General features: G+C 37.7%; 1 protein-coding gene across 1 annotated transcript in view; it reads right to left on the bottom strand.

The window, feature by feature from the left end:
* SPATA16 (spermatogenesis associated 16) overlaps window positions 1–23,543 on the bottom strand; it is a 190,560-nt gene that overhangs the window by 14,993 nt on the left and 152,024 nt on the right. Inside the window, exons 6-9 of the mRNA XM_037046707.1 lie at window positions 14,965–15,111; window positions 13,799–13,911; window positions 7,358–7,522; window positions 4,755–4,835 (exon numbers count right to left, since the gene is read on the bottom strand). Coding sequence (XP_036902602.1) covers window positions 4,755–4,835; window positions 7,358–7,522; window positions 13,799–13,911; window positions 14,965–15,111 — 506 coding nt within the window. The remainder of the gene's footprint in view (window positions 1–4,754; window positions 4,836–7,357; window positions 7,523–13,798; window positions 13,912–14,964; window positions 15,112–23,543) is intronic.

Here is a 23,543-nt window from a genome sequence, read left to right as displayed (position 1 = left end):
TCATGTGGATGATTTAAAGATATCCACCCATACTATACTAGTCACATTCATTGAAGATTATGATGTACTATGTTATATCGTAATAGTTAATGAAATTTCAAAGTAGCACTACTTTTCATGAAAATTCACAGGACCATGATTATATGCTGGAGTATTTCTCTCATTAGTTTCAAAATAACACTTTCATTTCTCTCATTTAGTCTTACATCAGTGACCCGGAGGCATATCAGAACTAAAAAAATTTCGTTATACCAGATTAAATTCCGATCATCTCAGTCCAAAAATGTAGACTTTGTAAGTGAAGAGCAAGTAACTTTTCTCAGTTGCACCAGAGTGTTGCTTAACTGTTTCTCTGGTGAGAAGAAATAGGAATGTTCCAACTTAACAGTTGGTGCATTTTTTTAAAAAGAATTTTCTTCCTAGAGACTTCTTTTTCTATTTATCTTCAGGCTATTTTTATAAAGCTTCAATGGGCCTTAGGATTCAATACGAAGAAACGCAAAATCATAGACTCTGAAGGTGGTAAGGATATGAACACATTATGTTTCTTAGAAGGTCATGACTTGCCTAAGGTCCCATGAATGGGAGCTGAATTAATGGTCCAAGACTTGGAGATTTAGGCTTTGGATTCTTTATGGTTATAGATGGAAAAGTGAGGAACAGAATAGGAGGGTCCTTTATAGGTGGATTACAAAGGTATATTAAACCAAAAATTCCTTTGTGGCATTTTTGGCTCAGATTAAAAGAATGTTACATTGAGAACTGAGGACATACAAGCTGGCCACGTTTATAGCTAAATTCTGCTTTGGTTGGAGGTTACTGTAATTTCTCATTGGCCTCACACCTGAATGCTCAGCTACACACAAATCAGGAATTTTCAGGCAGTACGAAATGTGGGCTTCTGTCAAGAAAGAGCTTAGGTCCTAGGTCTAGACCAAGTCCCGGCTCTGCCACTTGTGGGCTGTGTGACTTTGGACAAAACTGCTCAACTTTTCTTTTTTAAAAAAATTTTTAAAATTTAATTATTGTTCAAGTACAGTTTTCTGTCTTTTACTCTCATCCCAGACCACCCCCCTAGTCACCCCCCAACTTCTCTGTTTAATAAATTGCATCTTTTACCTCCTGTGAGGATTAGGGAGTTGCTCCATGTAAAGTGAGGAGAGTATTCGCTCTTATTAAGCTTTTTACTAAGAGCTTAATAAAGATTAACTCCTATTCTTTCATTTTGATAGTCTGGCTTGCAAAAAAACCAAATTCATTCCGAGCTAGAATCTTCTAGTACAATATCTTTATTTTATAGATGAGAAAACTGAGGCCCAGAGAAATGAAGTGGCTTCTGAGCTACTTGCGACAGGCTGGGTCTCCAAACTGCTAGTTCAGGGCACTTTTTAATTGTACTAGCCTCCTTCTATGTAAGCCTTTGTTCTTCTAGATAGACCGAGCCTGACCACTTTGCACACCCACTGCGTCCACCTGGGTTCATGGTTCAAGCCATCCAGCCGCGAGTTCAAGCCATCATAATCATTCTCCTATATCACTGTAAGAACCTACTAACTAGTCTTCCTGATTCTACACTTGCCCCCTTCAATCTATTCTCAGCTCAGCAGCTTAGAGTGTTTTCTTATTTGACAAAGCATTATGTCCTCTGCCCTCTGGCTTCACTTCCCACTACTCTCATTCATTCCGCTCTAGTCACCTACCCTCCTTGCAGTTCCTTGCACATGCCAGGCTTGTCCAGTCTCTGGGTTTTGCGTTTGCTGTTTCATTTACTTGGAATGATTTTCACCAGGTTATTTGCAAGGTTTGCAGTTCTTTCAGATGTTTCTCCATACGCCACCCCAGTGAGTCCTGCCCTGACTATTCTACTGCTTTTGCAATCACCTGGCACTTCCCATTTTCTTTTCCTGCCTCCTCCACCCGGCACATTTATTACTTATGACACATTGCAAATTTTCTAGGTAGTGTATTCCCTACTTTTATCTAGGAGAATGCAAACATCATGAGAACATTGCTTATAATAATGTCTGACCCAGAGGGGGTGCTGGGTAAATGTTTGATGAATGCATGAATGAGCTGTGTTAACACAGCACAGGGAGTGTTATTCAAGGGAGTGTTTCTCATGGATTCTCCCTATAAACTAGAACGAAGCAAAGTGTGATAAGGAGGCTTGCTGTGGCATGGGACTTGCCGATACAAGAAAATTTACCTGTGTCTTTTGACACAACCTGCTTATTTTTGTTTATGCTTAGCTAAACCAACGTATGTATATCTTTCTCGAGTTAACGACCGGAAAGAAAATAGTACTCTGTAAAGCCAAAGCAAAAAACAGTATCCTAAAACTCTATAAAGAATGTGTTTTAGTTCTAGTGGGTTAGGAAAGAACAATTATCTCATACTTATTTCTGGGCTCTTAATAAAATCTCACAGAAAAAAATATAAATAGCAGGTCAGTGTTCATGAATCAGATTTCATCTTGATAGGCTTTTTATGGGCCTATAACAAAGTGGAGCTCTGAAGATTGTGAGAGGTAATGGGGATTCTGACAGTCCCTGTAACTATGTGGAACTAGGAGGCGCTGCTATAATTCTGCTGGCTTCTGATGAAAATTTCACGTGTTTTCATTAGGTGCGACAGCTGTTTCCATTACAGATAACAGATCTCAGAGGTGGTGATGCTGATATTAACTTCTAGTGGGCTTGAAACACAGTGTAGCTTGTACAATTAGTTTTTTCTAAATTATTTTTTCTGCACATGCAAATTAACTCTGTAGCAATTAAAGAAAATTACTTACTTGCTACTGGAATTGTCTGAAAGTGATAGGATCATCCTTTGTAGAGTCACATTAACCAAATTAAAAGCCCTTGGGAAAAATTCTCCAAGTTTGTTTTAGTAATCCCAACCTTTTCTCTGTGCTTTCCCAGCCCTACTGGGTAGTAAATGTTCCCTTTAATTACTTCCTTTGTGATAAATTATTATTCTCTTTTGGTTTTTCAGTTATGTAGTTAACAATTTCATACCTAGTTAACCATTTTTTATATTAAATTCCCTTTCAAATATCTGGCATGATTTCTGTCTCCCAATTGGGTTCTGAAATAGTTTAGATTCTGTGCCGAGAGCTGCCCCTCCAACAGAGTTTTTCGTCCTTAGTAAATGGCAACAGCAAACCTCTCTCTATCCCCTGCCCAGTGGCTCAAGCCAAATACGTGGGCATCATTCTTAATTCTTTCTGTTGTCTAAATTTCCCCATGCAACCAGTGAACTATAAGTCCTGTCGATTTGGCTTCCCGGATATTTCTTATACTGGTCTGCTTGGCCCTGTCTCTGTTCCCCACTGTAGATCAGCCACCATATTATAAGTGACTCCCCACATTTCTGTAGTCCCTCAATCTGTTCTGCTGCGGCCCTAGAGATGTCTCAAATGTATTTTTCCAGTCACATAGTTTCTGAAACATTCCAGATCCTTAACACAATTTACAAGTCCTTCTGTGAGTTAACGTCTGCCTCTGCAATTCATTTTGAAATATGTTCCTTGTGCCTTTGTCAGTTTTTGAAAGTGCCACGCTTCCTTTGCGTTCCTGGCACAAACCGTTCCTTCTGTTTAGAAGTCTCCCTTTTTTCCTGATAACAACCCCATTGCCTTTGCATGTTGTATAAATATCACTTCTGGCATTTCTGACCTGCCAGAACAAATTATATTTCCCTATTCGTTTCTGTAGATCATTGAACATCTACTTGTTCACTATAGCATTCATTAAAATTTTAAGTGACTTTTTAATAACTGTCTTCTTTTCTAGATGGTAAAGCCCATAAAGGCAGGGGCTGTTTGTCTTGCCCAGCACAATATCTTTGATAACTACTGTTTTCTCTGGCATAGCAAATACTCAACAAGTTTGCTGCATTCACTTGCTTTCTGTTTTATTCATTCATCATGAAGGCTTCTGCATGATCTCGGAAGACCCATTTCCTCAGATGCACCAGAATCCCTCCTGGCTGGCTCACGGCTACCTCTTAAAGTGAGGGTTTCTTTGGTTTGCTCCTCCCACACCTCCTGACACCGGTTCCCTTTGGGTTCTTACAGCAAATGGAGGAGACTGAGTGGGGAATACATTGATCAGAATCTATTATCTTTAGCTGAAACAGACTCAATGTTACTCGCTCCTATGTGGTCAGGGGGGCCCTGTGGTATCCCATAAGCCTCCTGAGTACAGGGGTCCAGGTATATCTCAACGCTGCTTCATTTAAACTCCAGTAGCCAGTGAAGAAATGTTCCTCTTCTTCTAACAACCAATATGTTATTCCTCCCCATAAGACACCAAAGTGCTTTATTCTCTGTAGTTTATTGAAAATATAGACATTTTTTCTTAAGTGATAAAAATTGGGGAAAGAGTTGAGAGGTGAACTAAAGCAGTGATGGAGGGGCTTTTAAAAAAACTAGAATAACCAAAAATAAAGAAGCAGAAAATAAAAGTAGAGTATGGAAATGAGCATGATAAGAAGACCCATAAAAGCATGTGACTACAGTCTGTTGAAAAAGAAGCAGACCTGAGGGAGTAGGTGAAAACACCCACATTTGGTTTGGGTTACACTTCCAGAGAGAAGGAGAGAGGGAGGGTGAGAACTGCATTTATTTTAAAAAGAAAACAAAGAATAAAAGAGCCTGAAGAACTTTCTTTTTATCTTCTAAACAGACATGACCCAAAATGGACATTTTCTTTGAGAAGAATATATCTTTTTCATTCAGCGGAAAGTTTTACCTTTTGGATTTTATTCCACACACGTTCTTTATCACTTCTTCCTTCAAGGGTGTCCATAGCATCTGCCATTAGTGACTGCAGCTGTGGCACCGAGATAAAAATTATCAGTGTGGCATTCGCACAGAAATAACTTCTCTGAACACACAGATTAAAACCTAATTAAAAAATCATTTGTACGCTGATGATTTTATTACTCATCTTTCCAGCAATGAGCATTGCTACCTCATCTTTGCTTCAGTCATTACGGAGTATTATTGCAGATATAAAGTACTGAAACAATGAAAAGATTCTTCTCAAAAATGTGTAGGAAACATATAGGTTTTAATGTAGTAAGTGTTGATGCTTTGCACAAACAGATTTGGGCTGTAAAGAATGAAGGCGGTAGTTAATTCTCTCAGGAAATGGCATGTAGTACACGAACGCGTTTTAGTGTTTGCTCCTGAGGCTAATGTATCATAACTTTAGGCATCATGCAAAAGCTCACCAGAGGACAATTCTAAAATTGTGCTGTTTTATTGCCTCTTCAAGGAGCTGGCTCACTTAAATTCTTTCACTCTTCTTTTCTTCTCTAAAACTTCAAAATAACCAAGTTGTCTTTGTAGGTTCCATTCAAAGGCAAGTTTTTGAAATCCCACCCCTTTCCCAGACTGCCGCACTCCGATCGAGAACAGCGCCCCCCGCCCCCCCCCACCCCATGCTGCCTACGTAGCTGCAGGGCAGCAGAGCCGCAGGGAGCCATGTGACAGTCAAAGCTGAAAAAAGAAAGTTCTCTAAAAAAAGAACAGGCTGTTCACTGTGGCTTCGAACAGTTTGGACCCTTAGATAATCGTTCTGAACTTCAGATGCGGCAGAGCAGTGGCAGAAGGGTAGAGTGGAGACCCTTGGACTCTTCCACTGGGTCGTCGCTGGCGACGCAGCACCATCACAGACATTCCCAAGACTTGTTGTCGAGGTTAGCCCGTGCTTCCAAGGTGAAAAGTAAAATCTGTTATTCACGGGGAGGCAACCTTGCAAGATATATGATTTATAAATGTTGGGCCTGCACATATACACTCATATATATTAAAATTTTTTCTAGTAGGCATATAAATTATGCAAGTATCCCATTAAATCATATTTTCCAAGGTTTTTTGAGGTAGTGGAATATTGCATTAATATATCAGTAAGGGATGTCAATAGTGCTCGTTTGCCACCGTTTGTGTGTGTTTTGAAACGTAAGTATTTTCAGGAAAACGAAGCTGCCGGCGTGTGGTTAAGAACACCGGAGTGCAGAAAGCTCCCCTGTATTTTTCATTGAAGTCTTGCATGTGCTTTTCAGGAAGACAGGATCAACATTGTGCCAGCTTCTTAAATTAACATTTTCTTTGCTTCCTCGTATCTCCCAGGAGCATTAATCATCTAAAATTGGCTGCAACACACACTCTGAAAGCTCCATACTCCACTCCTGAATGCCGTGCGAGTGGCAGGGTAAACACGGCCTATTAGAAGGCGTCCACTGCACACGGCTGCAAAGGGTTTTAAAGTATTGCTGTCAGTTTCGACTTAGTAATTCCTTGACTAATAGACTTTCTTCCCCCACCCCCTCTAGTTCAAATCTTTAGTGGGCATAGTTTTCTTATTCGGCCAGTCAGATTATTTTACATGCATACTCTGAACATAAGTATTTATTTAACATGATTTTACAGGTTCAGATGAACATTATGTAGGTTGGCAGTTCATTTCTTGATTAATTTGTTCTAACTTTAAAAACTCAGAGAGGAAGGGTTCCTCTAGTTACCTGAAAATTACAGGTGACCGGTTCGGGCTGTTCTCACCCTTGCTATGTGAATTCCATGCAGGTCTACTACTCGTTTCAGCTATGTTCAATTAAAGCCTTAAAGTAAAGAGCCCTTCCCTACAAAACATTTGGATCTCCATACAAGGAACATCTTACCTTTCCTCGAACAGCTAGCAAACTGTTTACTAATTGTTCTTCAACCAGCGTGTTATCATTTCTACTATTAATTATGGTTATATGCATCTGTTTGAAGATTATTTGAGAGATTCCTTCAACTAGTTTCTGATGGCTTCTGTGTTTTCTAAGTGGCCAGTTCAGTTTGAAAACACAGACATTCGACTAACTTCATTTTTGCCTGCAATGAAATAATTATGCTATCTAAATGTACTAGTGTGTGTGAGTGTGTGTGTGTGTGTGTGTGTGTGTGTGTCTGCAATGCCAACGTCTCTAAAGACTATTTGGTTTTCTACATGACAATTGCTCTTTTGTACTCTCAGTTTTCTGTAGAAGAGAATCATGTTAACATATCTTGGAGTTTAAAAATCAATTTATTAAAATTTAATTTTACTTAAAATAAGAAGCCTGACACAATATAAAATAATCAGACCTTTCCCCATTTTTACTCATCACACAATTCTTGCTATTAAAAAAATGGAAGCTAGTGAATGTGAGCAAATGAAAAAAGACACACTCACCTTTCTACATTTTCCAGCATCTTCATTAAAATGAGAGTCGGGGAGTTTGTCCTCAGACTACATTTATTACGACAAATCTGTTTCAGACCATATCACTTTTCCTGTTGACTCAGGGAAAAACAAATGCTTACCAGCTCCGCCTCCTGTGGACTGATGTCCTGTAGGTAGGGAATGGTCGCAAGCTCTGCCATGGCTTGACTGATCACCTGGGACTGTTCCTTCACTCTCTGCAGCTGGCTGAGGAAGCTGGCATACTGCAATTTCTCCATCACACCTGAGCATGCCGGGAAGCTCCCCTGGTCTCCCAGTAAAAGAAAATGTTTTAGAACAAAACCACAGAAATAGAGCTTTCTCTGGGAGTTGAAGTCAGGGTTTGTTATAATATATTAATATCTTTTGATATATTTACATCTAGTACAAACAAATGTTTCCTTCTACCATCTTAGAGACTCACCTGTACTCTTCCTTCAAATAGCTGTGTATAGAAGGGAGCACTTTGCAGGACTGATTTGCAGGTGGACCTGCGAGAGGAAGTTGTGCTGAAGGGAGAAGAGAGCACTGACATTGAACCTGTGCCCCACCCTTCCAGGGGTGACCCCAGAAAGCTGTGTCTGTTTAGACCAGGGGGGACTTTATCTTTGACACTGAGGTATTATAAGAGATAAGAGTTGCCCTCGACTTGTTTATACAAAAGAATATTTTTATGCAAATTGAATTCTGTTCACCCCTATGGCTTCCATCAAACCTCAGCTCTGCTTTCACCTTTAGTTCTCTTTGTATGGCCTCAGGCTCCAGCTCCTCTTCTTGTGGAACTGATAGGAACAGTAATGCAATGATAGCTCTTATTTTGACACCTTGGGCCAACCCAGCAACTGACATGCTCCATCTTGGAATAGACTGTTGTCCACATTTGTTAGCACCACAAACCCCAATGAATCTATCGCTGCTTCAGGCTTTCTCAAAATGGGGCATTGTATAAGGATGCATACTTAGGTGTTTGCTGTTGCCAGCCATGAGAGAGGAGGTATCACCTCTCTAAGAAGTTTAATATAAATTGTAATGCATGATAGAAGAGGTAAAGTTTATGTTAAAATTCCTATATTTATATTTAGAAAAAGTACTTCTTTTATAAAGAGGCCTGTAATGGGCTAAAAGAAAACGCTTGAGTTTCTACTGTGTGGAGGGAGAGGAGAATTGGAAGTCACAGAAAGACTTAGTCTGGCACTTGCCTGCACTTCCTGGTGCTCAGAGGAGGAAGGCTGGGGGCCCGCAGGCACTACGGCAGGGTTTCTCCTGGACCACCTGCACCAGGATCACTGGGCTTGCTGGTTAACTAGGCGGAGTCCTGGGCCTTACTCAGTGAATCATAATCTTGATATATGTCTCTCTCTCTCTATGGATTTTAGATAGGTAACCCCTCCCCCGGAAACATTCAGATATCTCAAACAGAAGTTGAAGAACAAACCACTGCTTAAATCTTAGTATCTGAGCAAGAACTATTTTAGTTTTGTGCATGTAAGTGGGGTACCCTAAAAACCTGGAATTTATTTATTAAAATTGTTTATTTATTCTTATGTGATTCAACTTCAGTCCCCTTCAAAGTACTCTCCATTTAATGCAATACAACTATTGAGACTTTTTCCCACTGCTTGAAACAGTTTTTGAAGTCGTCAGTTTTGGTGCCTTTTAGTTCTTCTGGCATTTTTTATTTCACTTTTTCCACATCGGCAAAATGTTTCTTTCTGAGGACTTTTTTCATCCAGGAAACAAAAGAAAAAAGTCACTCAGGGTGAAAGTGGGTGAATAGAGAGGGTGGGGTAAGGGGGTCATGTCTCTTTTTTTGGCAAAAACTGCTGAACGCAGTGTGGTGTGGGCTTGTGCACTCCTAAATTACCCATCACGAAATGGGCAAGCATTGAAAGACTCTCTCCCAAAATTCACTGAAGCCGAATGCCGCCTCTCACAATCATGCCAGCTGGTACACTGATACAGGTGGGTTCCTAGAATATTCACAAAGAGGGGGAAGCCTGTACTACAAGGGATCTGCCCTCCAGAAAATAATTCCAGTTTCTTTGGGTCCCTCCTCATACTTATAAAATAGATTTTCCCCAGAAATTAGAGAAAGTGGACATATTTTTTCTTTCTTAAAATATATCTTCCAAAGAGAAAAGTATCAGTCACTAGCATTACTGAACAGCATCTGAATTTCACCTTGGATTTAGAAACCAGTTTTTCCTGAAATATGAAACTCATATTTTAATTGACAACAACTTCTAGAAGTTGGTACTTTCCTGGGATGTTATTAGTAAAGGAAGGTTGACCACCACACCACTGTATTTGCTGTATTTCTTCCTAACTCCTATCTACGCCATTCGACTAACATCCTTCCATCCCTGCCATGTCCTTTCAGATTAATCATTTACCTAAAAATCTATAAACCGATAGGAGCAATGATTGCAAGTTGTGTGCTTGGGATCCCTTCTCTGAACTGACAAAATAGCTACCCTGCCCATTTAGTTCAAACCTGTAGCTAAACAGTGGGATTCTGCCAAAGAGAGGAAAGCAAGTTGAAGGAGGAACAGTTTTCTTTCTTTCAAAAGAAAAATTACTTTCTTTGTCTTTTTAAAATATGAACACTGGGGCTAGTTGCAGGAAAACGGTGTAGTGACTCAACTCCAAAGAACAGAAACAACAGCCGCCTGCTTGGGAACATAATCTATCAGTGTAATTTTCCAAAACATTAGGAGAATAAAAATAGGGGAAGGCAAGGGAGCTTTGTTAGCTTGATTGTTGGGTGCATAAGCAGACAGGAAGTGCTCCATACAAATAAAACGCTAGGAAAAGAATATAGCTGGCTGCTAATTTTTCCCTCCTCCCAAGACAAATGGAGTTTTGGTTATCAGGAAACTGCAGATGAATATTTTACCTATATAAGATAGGGGTCTTTGAGAGATGCAGTGAAAAGGAATAAAAATTAAGATAATGCTGGCAGGAATGTTTAATGCTGTTGCTTTAAGAAAATAAAGGAAATGATGCAAAATAAAGGAATTACCTTAAACATCTAATAATGCTAGCAAAGATGAGATCTAAAGGGAAGCAGCCTTCCCAGTGAGACTTCCGGAGTGATCGAAGGGCCCTCTAGCTGCTGGAAAGAGTGTAATAAAGTCGCAATCACTGAAGCTCACACAGGTACAGTGAAGGTTAAGCAAATAGGAAGGTCAAATAAAGGCTTTAGGCAGCATTGCCCAGGTTTAATAGCAGGTATGGATAAACGTTTGGCAGATAAGTGGCACTATGAATAATAGTGCTGAAAAGCACAGCCCAAACATTTGGACTTTACACAACATATAAAAACATTAATTGCAAAAAAGGGGGTAGAAAGCACATATTATTGTTCACTTTCAATGTGCATATGTAAACATTTTTAATGCTTCACTTAGAGGAAATTAAAAGTAAAATTAATGAGGTACTAAAATTACGGTTAGTTAAGTCATTTTGGGGGCAAGTCAGCCTGTGAAGGAGGCTTCATGCACAGCAAAATATTTTATTATTTTAGCTGTTTAACACTTAGCCCAGGAAGCACCATACAAAAGGTTTGAAACTGACAGCAACCAGTAAAATTAAGGATTGAAAAAGCACAATTGCATCTGATAGCATGTAAAATAATTAGGACAAAAATCTAGAGAAGGAAAAATACTATTGAAGTAGAGCTACTGGTTAAATGGTGCTGATGTTCAGTGGGGTTAAAAGCCACCAGAGAGGCAGGAAGTAGAATATTTTAGATTATAACCCTTAAGATATCAGAATCATTCTGCGTTGGCCATGTGCTGTGCGCCTAGCAAAGCAATCTATACATGTGAGGAAACTGGCGCCAGTGTGTAAGGAGAACCATTGTCTGAGACACAGAGACCTCCCTCATTCCAGAATGTTCTTTGTTTCCTTCGCCAACTGTGTCTACGTCCTCATGGCAAGGGGTGAACATTCATGGTCCCTGGGGAGCCCCACTGTGGGCAGCAGATCCGCTCCATGACTGGAGATGACAGATCCAGTCCTGCCTTTATCACTCAAAGCACGAAGGTACCTAAACTCTGTGACACAGAGCACATTGGTGAGTTAAAAAAAAAAATCAAAACCCACAGGACACTTGCACAATCTTCATTTTGGAAGAACATGTAATTTCAAAGTACACAGTTTGTATAAAGCAAAAGGAAGGTCTATAAAATAAGTCCTTTTGTCAAAGCTAATAAAATCAATACAAATAATTAATACTTGTAAAATTTATAAGACTTTACCAAGTTGACTTATCAACACGGATCATGTACTTTTGATCTCATAACAGCTCTGTGAGGTGGGCCTGATAGGTACCAGCTTATCTTATAAATGAGAAAAAATAGCTCAGAGATTAAGTGACTTGCCCTGGGGTTACACAGTCAGAGCACAGTCTTGAACTGTGTCAAGGTGTCACCAGGTAGGGTAACAGCCAATAAGGGGGATGCAATGCCTAAGCATTTGAGTGGAGGGCATTTGATATCTGACAGTAAAAAACAGACCACAGGGGCTGTTAAAGACACTGGAGGGCTGGCTGGGTGACAGTTAATGCCACCATGTAGGAATAATTTCTACTCACCAACTCATTACTTGCTTCATTAAGCTAGGTTACCTTTGCAGCCAGTTTTATTCAGTCTGGCTTTATGAAGCTGTAGTTGGCCATATAATAAGAAACCTAGGGGTTGATATTTGGATATACTTGTGGTCCCTGTGTACCTTTGGGATCACTCACTTAAATTCTATTAAAGCTTTTACAGATAATCTTTTAAAAACCATCATTTTCCATAGAAGCAAACACAGGCAAGAATAAATTCCTTGCAGTTAGCAATGTGATGCTGACTCATTTTAAAGAAGATTGAGTTATTAATTAGATGCTAATTTCATTATATAGACACATAAACTATATGCATATATAAATTTCCAAATAGCTAGAATGTCCTTTTCAAGGTGAGAAGATAATGAGTTAAGAACAGTTAAGATGCTTAGACAGGCCCATCACAACTTAGATGGGCTGCATTCACAACACACTGGGAGACCTGTGCTGGCCGGAGATGACCCGGGGCACAGGCGAGTCACCTCCACAGCGCTCAGCAGCCTGGCTCTGCTAGGCTAACCCTGGGTGGACGAAGCGATAACGCTATGTGGTGACAGCTCTTGTTAGCAACCCTTTGTTTGCTTGCAAGGGCCTGATGATGACAATGATGATGTGTGTGGGTCTCTAATTAGGATGGAGAGGTTGGTAAGAGTGTGTGTGTAAATATATTGGAGAATTTATAGCTTTCCCAAACTGTTGAATAGATGTGAAGTTGTTTGTGATGGCCTCTTTGGCTCCCCCTTGTAAGGTAAGGATGTCAAATCAATGATGTAATACAAAATTCACAACAGGAAAATTATTTAAAATTTCCAGTTTACAGGTCTTTCGAAAAATATAGTAGTTCCCTCCTATCCTTGGGAAAATACATTCCAAGACCCACAGTGGGTGCCTGAAACCGCACTGATAGTATGGAACCCTAAATAAACTATTTTTTCCTATACATATATGCCTCAGATAAAAGTTAACTTATGAATTAGGCACAGTAAGAGATTAATAACAACTAATAGTAAAATAGAACAATGATAACAAAATACTGCAATAGAAATTATGTGACTGTGTTCTCTCTCTCTCAAAATATCTCACAGTACTGTTCTCACCTTTCCTGTAATGAGTGATCTGAGATGATACAATGCCTACGTGAGGAGAGCAAATGAGCGACTCAGAATGGTGTGCAATTTAAAACTTTTGAATTGTTTATTTCCAGAATGTTCCATTTAATATTTTCCAATTGCGGTTTACCTAAGGTAACTGAAACTATGGAAAGTGAACCTTGGATGGGTGGGGGTAGGGGGGAACTACTGTATTAAAAAAAAGAAACCCACAGACTTGATAGCTTATTAATGAGCAGTTCCCTTTATAGCTTATATTTTATAAAATAGCACAGCATAATTCAGGTCTTATTTTTGGCTTTTTAAGGCTGAAAAGCAGAAAGGACACATTTTTCTTGGATCAGAGAAAGGGATTAGATAATTTACATGAGGGTATGCAAAGAACGATTGGCAATATTTAAAGTAGCACTGATTTAATTAGTGTGGTGTGTTGGTGCTGGCTGAATTCTTGTCTAGGTAACAAGATGGTTATATGCAATAGGCCGATATATGATATAGGGGCAACACTATATTTGCTAACATTTTGTTAGTGAGTTGAAATGAGAAATTCACTGCAACCTTAAATTAGGTATCAGAAAGCACAAGAAAATGCTTTAAAAAAGCACTACCTAATAAATTGCAAAGCATAGCATTTAAAATATTTTTAAACATACAAGGAATAAAATCATTAGCTAAACTTTGGTTGGTTTTGCAAATGAGATTTACTGTGAAAGTTTTAAAATTCTTTCAATACTTGCAATATTTGCACTATAAACTTTCCGTAATTCTAGAATTGTTTAATATTTGTACATTGAACAAATATAAAACACTCATATACCTACATTCAACTGGGTGCTTCTAATAAAATCCAATATTGGCAAGATTCGCTTCCCCATGGTCTCCATCTGTCTCACTGTGTCTTCTCTGGTAAGCAGACCGAAGGGAGTTTTATGTTCTAAAAATTGTAACGATAAACTTTTACACTATTTTTTCCAGACATCCATTTCAAAATACTTTCTTTAGCAAGCAATAAACAGATATCTCAATGTTAATAGATATGAAATCTTTCGTCTAGAAACCAGTCCTGGCCCTAGACCACACACACAACAATGAAAATCGATGAGACAGGCAGAGCAGCAGGCCCTTTAGAGGAGACCACTTGTTCATTTTGCTGTTTCCTGATTGAGAAATCCAAGACACAGCCTGTAACAATTCACCTCTCTCTGCAGAGGATGTTTTTCCTGAGTTGTGAAAAAATGTTGTCATAAATGTGTCTGATTTTTGTTTTTTTCCTCCCAGGTATTATTCAAGTGTGCTGGACCTTGGACTTTGAATGTAGCTCAAAGTTGAGATAAGCTTCAGAAGATACAGTGCCAGACAAAACACAAATCCTTAATTATGTGGGTAGAGCAGAAGGAATAAATTCAACCTGGTCATGCATTCAGCCCACAAGTTTGGCTTCAATACTCTGTGAATATTTTCTTTTTTAAAAATATTTTTTTAAAAGTTTCAGCTAGAATTGCTGAATACCATTTAATTATAGTACTCTTCAGGAGATCTAAGGTCTTGGTTAATTACATAAGAAAGAAGTGGAACAGATATAAATACAATAGTAGATCATTCAAGTGATTTAAGGTTGCTTCAGTCCATAAAATAATTGCTGCATAATTGTCTTCCACATTTGCTAATTGAGGACGATAATATTTGTATTCTTTAAATGCCCTATGAATAGACGTTGGCCATAGTGTGCGTGGGGGAGATGGTTGAGTGAGGAAGGTAAACACTCTAGGATTGTGTTTGGTCTTGGGGGAAGCTTTCCTGGAGCCAGAATTCTGGATATTGTTAATTAACACACAAAGAAGATCAGAAAGAGTTAATGATAACCCAACAAACATTTTTGGGGTCCCATGCTCTACTATATACCAGGCCTTGTGATAAATAAGACTTGAATAATGTACAAGTCTTGCCTTATAGCACTATTGAAGGGTAATAAGTCCAGGTGATTTACCTGTAAATGTTGGCAGCTTCCTACTTGATACTTTTTCCAAAAATTTCCCATCTTCTTTGTTTTTGAACCCAAGAGTCAAGAGATATTGTTGGGGAGGAAAAGATGACCAGTCAACTGTCTGAGGCAACACATGGTGTCCTTGAAGATCTGAAATACAACAGGAGGGGAACTAAAGACTTCATAATATTATTATTGTTTTCAGGGTAATATTTTCTAGATTTGAGAAGTTGTACTTGGAAAAAATAAGTACAAACATTAAAGATACAAAGTAAATGCACTCATCAAAAGGTCAAATAGCTGACATGTCAAAAGTTTCTTTCATTATTTATATTTTTTCTGAAAATATAAACATACACAAAACATAGAAATGGCCCTCTTTCTCCACATTCAAAATAGGAAATTTAGGACCACCTTATAGCCTTAATATTTTTCTCTGTGACTCTTTTCAGGAGAATTTGGTTTTTCTGTTTATAGTTTGAAATGTAAGGAAATAATGTAAAGTAAAAGGAAAGACAGAAGTTACCAAGTGAGAGCTAAAATATAAGCCTAATGAATTTAGTTCTCATCCAACCTAGTTGCAGAAGGACATTTGGAATGATAACTGTACAGACTTTGTAATTAGAATGGGCAGTAATTCAAGAGTCATGAAAATGGTTCTAAAACAAATTCAGTTCTTAATGCCCATACAGGCTAATATTTACTGAGTACTTATTCTACCTTTTCTTGTTCTAAGTATTTTGTGTGCATTGTGTTTTTAAATCCTCTTGATATGTTTACAAAATTGGGGATGTTGTCTCCTGTTTTACAAATAGGGAGTTGAGGTACACAGGTAGGAAGTGATTTGCCTAAGAACACAGCAAGTAAATGGACAGAGCAAGATTCCTGACCCCAGAAATGCAGGCCTAACCGCTACACTCTGCTTTTGGCTTGTTTGGCTCTGGATTACTTTTGGTACAGGGACACACGTCAGCCACAGGGCCTTGGAACACAAATTCACTTAATTCATTTCCATTCTGAGTAATAAGGCTTTGGTTCGTCGTAAAGAACTTGTCAAACGAAGGCTGATGAACAGAGGGGTTAATTAGCCCTCCTACTTAACACTGTCAGAACAGGGAAAATAAGAAATCCCAAATATCCTTGAATTATACTTTAGTTTTTTAATGTCAAATCAGAACTCAAATGGTAATGGTTCACATAAGAGACTTCACCATTTGTCTGCTATATTTAAAAAAATAGACTCAGTGAACGACGTGTTTTTATTTACCCTCCCTGACCCCCCTTCTTTGGCCGTAGAACCCTTTGTTCTAACTAAAATTTACTGAGAAGGCTCATATTTAAAGCCAATAAGTTTAGAGCTGCCCCCTGGTTATGCTGTGCTCTTTCATCTGGTTTTGCGCCCTAACTTAGAAGGCCCTAGGACCTCCCGGCCATGCTGTTGATGTCTGCGGTTGTCCTCTGGGGAGGTCGTGGGCTTCTTGGGTAGATCTGAGTGTCCGGAGTGTCCCTGAATGGATGTGGATAGGCTTTGCGGGTATTCTGACTTCCTGAAGTCTATCCAGCTTGTTGATATAGAAGTCTCTGGATCTCAGATACCCTGAAGTCTCCCTTTGGTCCCAGAAAGGAATTCTGCTGAGGCAGGACACTTCCAAGATTTTTATGCTTACACTGAAGGGATCTTGGAGGTCTCAGTCTAGAAGTTCAGAATAGACTAGGATGTATTGTGCATGGACTGGTGTTTGTGGTAGCTTGCAGGAAGCATCTTGAGATTTGGCATTTTCTGGTGCAGCTCTATTGCCACAAACATCCAGATGTTTGAGAGCTCTATCATATAAATAACATAAAGACTTTGAGAGGTTGACAGGTTTTTGCTCATAAATATTTGGTGGATAAACAGGAGACCAATACTAATAGTGGCAGTGATTAAATCAATGAGTGAAACTAACGTTAGCATTATAGCTAATTTATTATAAAATATGCTTGAAAATATAGCAGCATTTCCTGTTTATTTTGATCCCATATGTTTCATCCTATGAGTGTTTAATTTATTACTAACATCCAGTTTTCAAATGTGAGAGGTCCCTACATACATTCTGTTAAATTTAGAAAAAAATATTTTTGAAGTGTCATTCTTATTTCATTTGTATGCAGAGGAAATTGCAATTGTGTGAACATTTAGCCTAGCAGGTGGTCTATGACCCAAAATGATGAAACACTTACCAGATGTTGAATCTCATGTAACATTAATTTAAGTGCTAATTGTTCTCAATTTTATGCTCATAAACCTCTACCTCCGTCCGAAAAGCCCTGTGCCTCCTATGGATATGAAAGTTAACCAGATTATATTGTCCTTTGATAGGAAAAGTTGAATTGATTGAAAATGTCTTCTTTGCTGCTGTCATGCCAGAAGGAAACTTTGGACAAATAGATCCTTGAATGCATTCTTTACAATTTACCATAATTCGAGATGAAATTTAGATGACCGTGACCCTATGTATTATTAAAAAAGTCAATTTGCAGGTATAATGCAGTTCTACATTTTTACCAGGAGGGAAGCAAATGCTTTAAAAAATAATATCAAAGATATATTATGTAGATTTAATTTCTTACAGAAACATAATATTTCAATTTTTTTTCCAAATGGAAGATGTCTAACTCTCTGCAAAAGGAGATAAAGTATCTTTTTTCATGGAACCTTTCACTGCACCACAGAATGCTGAAACTGACCAGCTTTCAGGTCCCCGAGTCATGCATGCTCCCCGGCTTTCTGCATGGTTGTGGTCCTCCCCTGTAAAGTCGCTTCCTACAAGTTCAGTGACATCCTTCTCTTTCCATCTCTTGGCTTCTGTTTCTCTGCCTCCTGTCCCTGCCTCCATCTCTCTGTCTCACTCAGTCTCTGTCCCCTCACCCCCTACCTACACACACACACACACACACACACACACACACACAGGCTCCAGTTTCTCCCTTTCCTGTCCCTCCCGCCTTCTCCCTCAGTGCCCTTCCAAGCTGTCTCCAGCTCACTGATAGGTTCTTCACACGCAAGCTTTTGGGGAATTTCTCTTTCTGTGGCTTTAGCTATTACTTTTAACCAAACAATTGGGGACCAAAGCTATAGTTTCATCTAAAAATTGTCACTGAATTTCAACACAGCATTTCCAAATGTTTACTGGGATGTTGCTATTTGCAAAATAACACTCAAACACAGCAAAAATTGTCTTTAAAGTTGATTTTTAAAATCTCCGCAACTCCCTTTTTTCTTGCTTTTCACCAATACATTATAAGGATAGCTATTACTCACCCCAGTTATTCTGCCTTGAAAGTTGGAAGCAGTTGATGACTTTCCCTCCTCTATTTTCTAACATTTAGTGAGACTCAAAAACTAATAAACATGCCCATTGTAATACATCTCATATTAACCCCTTTCTTTGCATAATCATTGCCCACCCTGGTCACATTTTTGATCACATAACATCTGGTTTACAGAAGTTTTCTCCTCAGCCTCACTGCCACCTGTGTTTATTTCAGGCCAATATATTTCCACATTGCAACTCAATGAGTAGTTCTGGAACATTGCCTTTGTCACTGTCACATCCATCCTTGGGGACTTTAGAAACGTCTTTCCTGATAGTCAAGGCTCTCAGCTGTGAGCATCTGTTTCACAACGTATACCTAATTCCCAGATTTTCTCCAGTATAAACTTTATTGTCTGCTGTGCTGATGTCATTAAGTTGTACCGGCCTGTGCTTATTCTGCTTCCAAACTTTTTTGTGCATTTTTCCTCTTAGGAACACCTACGTTTTCTTTTTATTTTCCTTTATTCAATACATCAACCATCCTTCTAGATATACAGAATTTAAGTCCCATCCTGTCTGTGGATGGTTTCTTGAATATTTCATTATGCACTTTAAACTCTTAAAGAACATCTATACCAGCAGACAAGGGTGTCCAAACTTTTGACGTCTCTGTGCTACACTTCTACACTGGAAGAAGAGTTGTCTTGAGCCATACATTAAATACATTGGGACATGTAATCACACACACACACAAATCTCATAATGTTTTATGTAAGTTTACAATTTTGTGTTGGGCCACAGGTTGGACACCCCTGTGTAGAGTGACTTTCCTAATGTTTCATGGGGCTATGTCTTATCTCCTCAACAAGTCTCAATCCTCTTGAAGATCACATCTTCAAGTTATGTTTATGCCCTAAGAACTTGCTGCTCAATCAGTATCTGAAATAAAAATAAAAACAAACCTTTCCAAATCCTAAATTTTTAATGGTCCAAATAAAAATAGGACTTCAAAAAATGAAGATTAGAGCAGTGTTCAGAGTTTCTGAGGTACGACTTATTTCTTCGTACCTAAAGTTAGAAGGGAATATCATAGCCTTTGTTCTTCATCTTACCAAAATCTTAAGTGATTTCTGTTTAACATATGAAGAGTGAATGAGGCAAAATGATTTGTAACAGATAGCTCGATGGAATAGATGTTCAAATGAACAGAGTGGCTTTGCCTGGATGGAAAAATTCGTTTCAGATTCAGGTTATACCCTTGCTGCAGCTTATTCTCTGGGAAATATGGAGTCTTAGTCACAAAAAAACTGGAAAAATAGAGAGAGTCTGGCTTAGTGAAACTCTTGGTAGCATAGGAAAAGCATCTGCAAAAACATGAAATATTAATTGTAGATCAGCAGACTTATCTCTATATAGGAAGGGTAGCTTTATTTGTTGTGAAGTTAAATACACATGAAATAAAATTTGCTCTCTCTAGAAGTACAAAACATAGATGCCATCATCACTGGTATTTTCTGTTAGACAGATCATAACCATATCCAGCAGATTGTAAATGAACTTTACAAAGCAATTAAAAAAAATCAAACCTGGCTGGTGTAGCTCAGTGGATTGAGTGCGAGCCTGGGAACCAAAGGATCATGGTTCAATTCCCAGTCAGGGCACATGCCTGGGTTGCAGGCCGATTCCCTAAAGGCCAGTTCCCAGCAGGGGACGCACGAAAGGCAACCATACATTGATGTTTCTCTCCCTCTCTCCTTCCTCTCTAAAGATAAATAAATAATAAAATCTTTAAAAAAATCATTACAGAGATTTTAAAATTCTATTAGAAAAATGCAAATTCGTTAGTGTTCTACCATTACTTTTCTCTAAGTTTCACTTCCTTTTCATTTCCTGGTGTTTATGTCATTTTTCTGCCCTTTGTCCATAACAAAATGTTCTGACATTTTGAGTTAGAGCAAACTCTTATTTTTAAAGGCCCAATTGCTCAACGTGGGATGGGACCATATCAGTTTTATACGACTTCTTTTTTATTGGTCAGTTTCGGGGTTTAGCTTCTACAGTGACTTCATAATAACAATACTTTGTCATTTCTTCTTTCCAAGTCATTTCCTGAGTTTTCTCTTGTACTCCATTTAATGCTATCTTAGAAGTTACTCACAAATTCACATCAGCAAGAAAATAGCAAAGAGTAGCAACTTCGAAGCTCGGTTATCATTATTACCCCTCCCTATAGGTAATAAAACAGTTTCTACTTTTTAAAAAAGATTTTATTTATTTATCTTTAGAGGGGTGGGGAAGGAGAGAGTGAGTGAAATATCAATGTATGGTTCCCTCTCTGCATCCCCTGCTGGGAACTGGCCTGCAGCCCAGGCATGTGCCCTGACTGGGAATTGAACTTCGGTGGTTTGGTTCGCAGGCCTGTGCTCAATCCACCGAGCTATACCAGCCAGGGCCAGTTTCTACTTTTAAAGCATATTTTGATTTTTGGATTTGATATGTGAGAAAACTATTTGTATAATCCATTTCTGTATAATAAATTATATTTTCCCTTGGACTTTCATTATAAATTCAGAGTTATACATACAAGTGGAAAAATTGGTTTTCATTACTAACATTCCTAATTTTCACTTTAGGCTGCTGGTCTACTTGTCCAAGAGTAGTCTGTATATTTCCTCTTATAACACACATTTAAACTTTGAAAAACAAATAATTCCCACAGAACTATTTCCATAGTTCATTTCCACTTCATTTGAAATTCTTGTTAATTTGGAAGTTTAATGTTTAATTTGTTATACTGTATTTATTCTGGGGAAGTTCCTTAATTCCATCAGCAGCAAAGTAGATTTGAGGTAATGCAAACATTAAAGATACTGCTAGTCCCTTCAATGTTTCTTGGAGTCACAACCAGGGAAGTAACAGCATTGGAACAATTAACATGAGAATGGGGAGAGATAAGAGAGGAGACTCAAGGGGCTCGTCCCAGCTGGGAGGGACATTTTTTATGGCGAGTAAGAAGTGAAGTGAATAAAGAAAACCTTGGTAGGAATAGGGGTTGGGGGGGAGGGCAGAAGAGGCTTGGTCAAGGGACTTAGGTCAGATGGTAAAACATTTTAGGTGGTTACTAAGAAATGGGAGAAGTACAATGAATAGCCCGGAGAGACAGAGATGGAAAGTGTAATAAATAGCTTCAGTGATGTGCAGAATAGAGTAAATTACATGTAACAAAGATCCAGTTAAAATTCTTAAGTAAAAGAATAATAAGAGTTAAAAGACTGGAGTATTAAAAAATGAAAAGACATGATTCTTTCAATTTTGAAGCACAGTGACTTCTAAGCAAAAATAATTACACCAAAAATACATCTTAAACTGTATAATATCATATAATATCAAACAAAGACATATTTCAAAAGCACCAGAAATAAAAGATTTTCCACAAAGAAATCAAGATTGACTTCTCAATGGCAAAGATATAGTCAGATGCAGTAAAATAAAACTTCAAAGTGTTAATTTTTCAATTTATACTTCTATGTTCAGTTGACTATTATCCAAGAACCAGGGTGAATTAGAGATACTTTAGCCAATTAGAAACACAGTTTGCTAAAAATAGACCATCCCTTGCTATGGGAACTTCTAAAGATGTACTCTATAAAGAATAAAACGAAACTCAGAATGACTGAAGTATAAGAAAAATTAGTAGACATGTATATAAGACAACTATAGATAAATGTTGACTATATGAAAGCAATTATCACTAAAGAACTAATTTTGGGAATAAGGGGAAAATCAACTTAGAATAAAAATATGTGATTTACCATTTATGTTTGGGGGATAATTTTAGTTAAAATATTCTAAGACCTGTATCTTGAGTAAACATGATTATTAATTTTTAAAATTCTGTTATCTATACATATTAAAATGTGAAACCTAATCTTCAAAAAACCAGAAACATAAATTATATTTGTAAACCTGCAGACAGAAAAATAAAGAAAAAATCTTAAAGAATATAAAAGAAGGAGAGTCAGAAGGGAATAAACCTCATGACATTAAAAGCCCATAACACATTAGAAATAAACTAAATTAGCAAACATTTATTTAGCACTTACTATGTGCCAGGTGCCATTTAACCTAATGGGGTATATCAGTGAACAAAACAAAAATTTTTGTATTTCAGAAACTTACAAACTGGATAAAAACTTAAGTCAGAAATTGTTAAAAGACAGAGATCGATTAAATAAATAAGTAAATAAATAAATGTTTTGTTATGTGTTATTTTTAAGAGAATATCAAACAAAAGCATAAAATGTTGAAAGTAAAAGAATGTGAAAAATAACTTCCTGGAAAATACAAATAAGAATAAACTAGTGTTTTTATATTAATATCAGACAAATACATTTTAATACACAAAGCATTATTAAGGCCAAAGAGCATAATTACTTAATGATAATATACAATTAATAAGGGAAGTTTAACAGTATTTAAAGTACGTGCACTTTAAGTCAAAAGTTAAAAGTAAAAATTGATAAAACTATTAGAATGAACTGACAAATCCATCACCATTGTTCATTACTTTAACATTTTTTCTATATATTGATTAATCAGGCAGATAAAAAATTTGTGGCAAATCCAGAAGACAGGTGTAATTTTCAATCTTAAACTAATAGGCATATAAAAAACCTGCATCTGACAATGACCAGTCCGTACAACAAGTGACTCTGGGAAAACTGTATATCCATGTGTAAAACAATGGAGTTAGAGATGTACCTCACACTATATATACAAGTTCACTCAAAATAAACAAATATAAGAGCTAAAACTAATAACATTTTAGAAGAATATGCAGATGAAAAACTATATTACATTGGAATTGGCAATGATTTTTGAGCAGGACAGCAAAAGCACACAAATCAAGAGGAAAAAATAGATATATTGGATGTCATCGAAATTTAAAACTTGTGCATCAAATGACACCGTTAACAGAGTGAGAAAGCGAGCAATGAAATGGGAGAAAATATTTGCAAATCATATATCTGACAAGGAGTTAATGTCCAGAATACATAAAGAACCCCTATAACTCAATAACAACAGCAACAACAACAACAAAATAGCGCAATTTAAAATGTGGGAAAATATTTGAATAGACATTTCTTCGAAGAAGATATGCAAATGGCCAATAAGTACATAAAAAATGCTCAACATCACTAATCATGAAGAAATTCAAATCAAAACCACAATGAGACACTACTTCTCATCCGTTAGGATGGCTATTAAAAACAAAACAAAATAACA

The sequence above is a fragment of the Sturnira hondurensis genome, unplaced genomic scaffold (genome assembly GCF_014824575.4).
Source record: "Sturnira hondurensis isolate 20B ecotype Veracruz unplaced genomic scaffold, ASM1482457v3 Scaffold0005279, whole genome shotgun sequence".
Taxonomy (NCBI): Eukaryota; Metazoa; Chordata; class Mammalia; order Chiroptera; family Phyllostomidae; genus Sturnira; species Sturnira hondurensis.
Note: the sequence above shows the minus strand (reverse complement) of the source record. Positions and strands in the feature narration are given on the sequence as shown.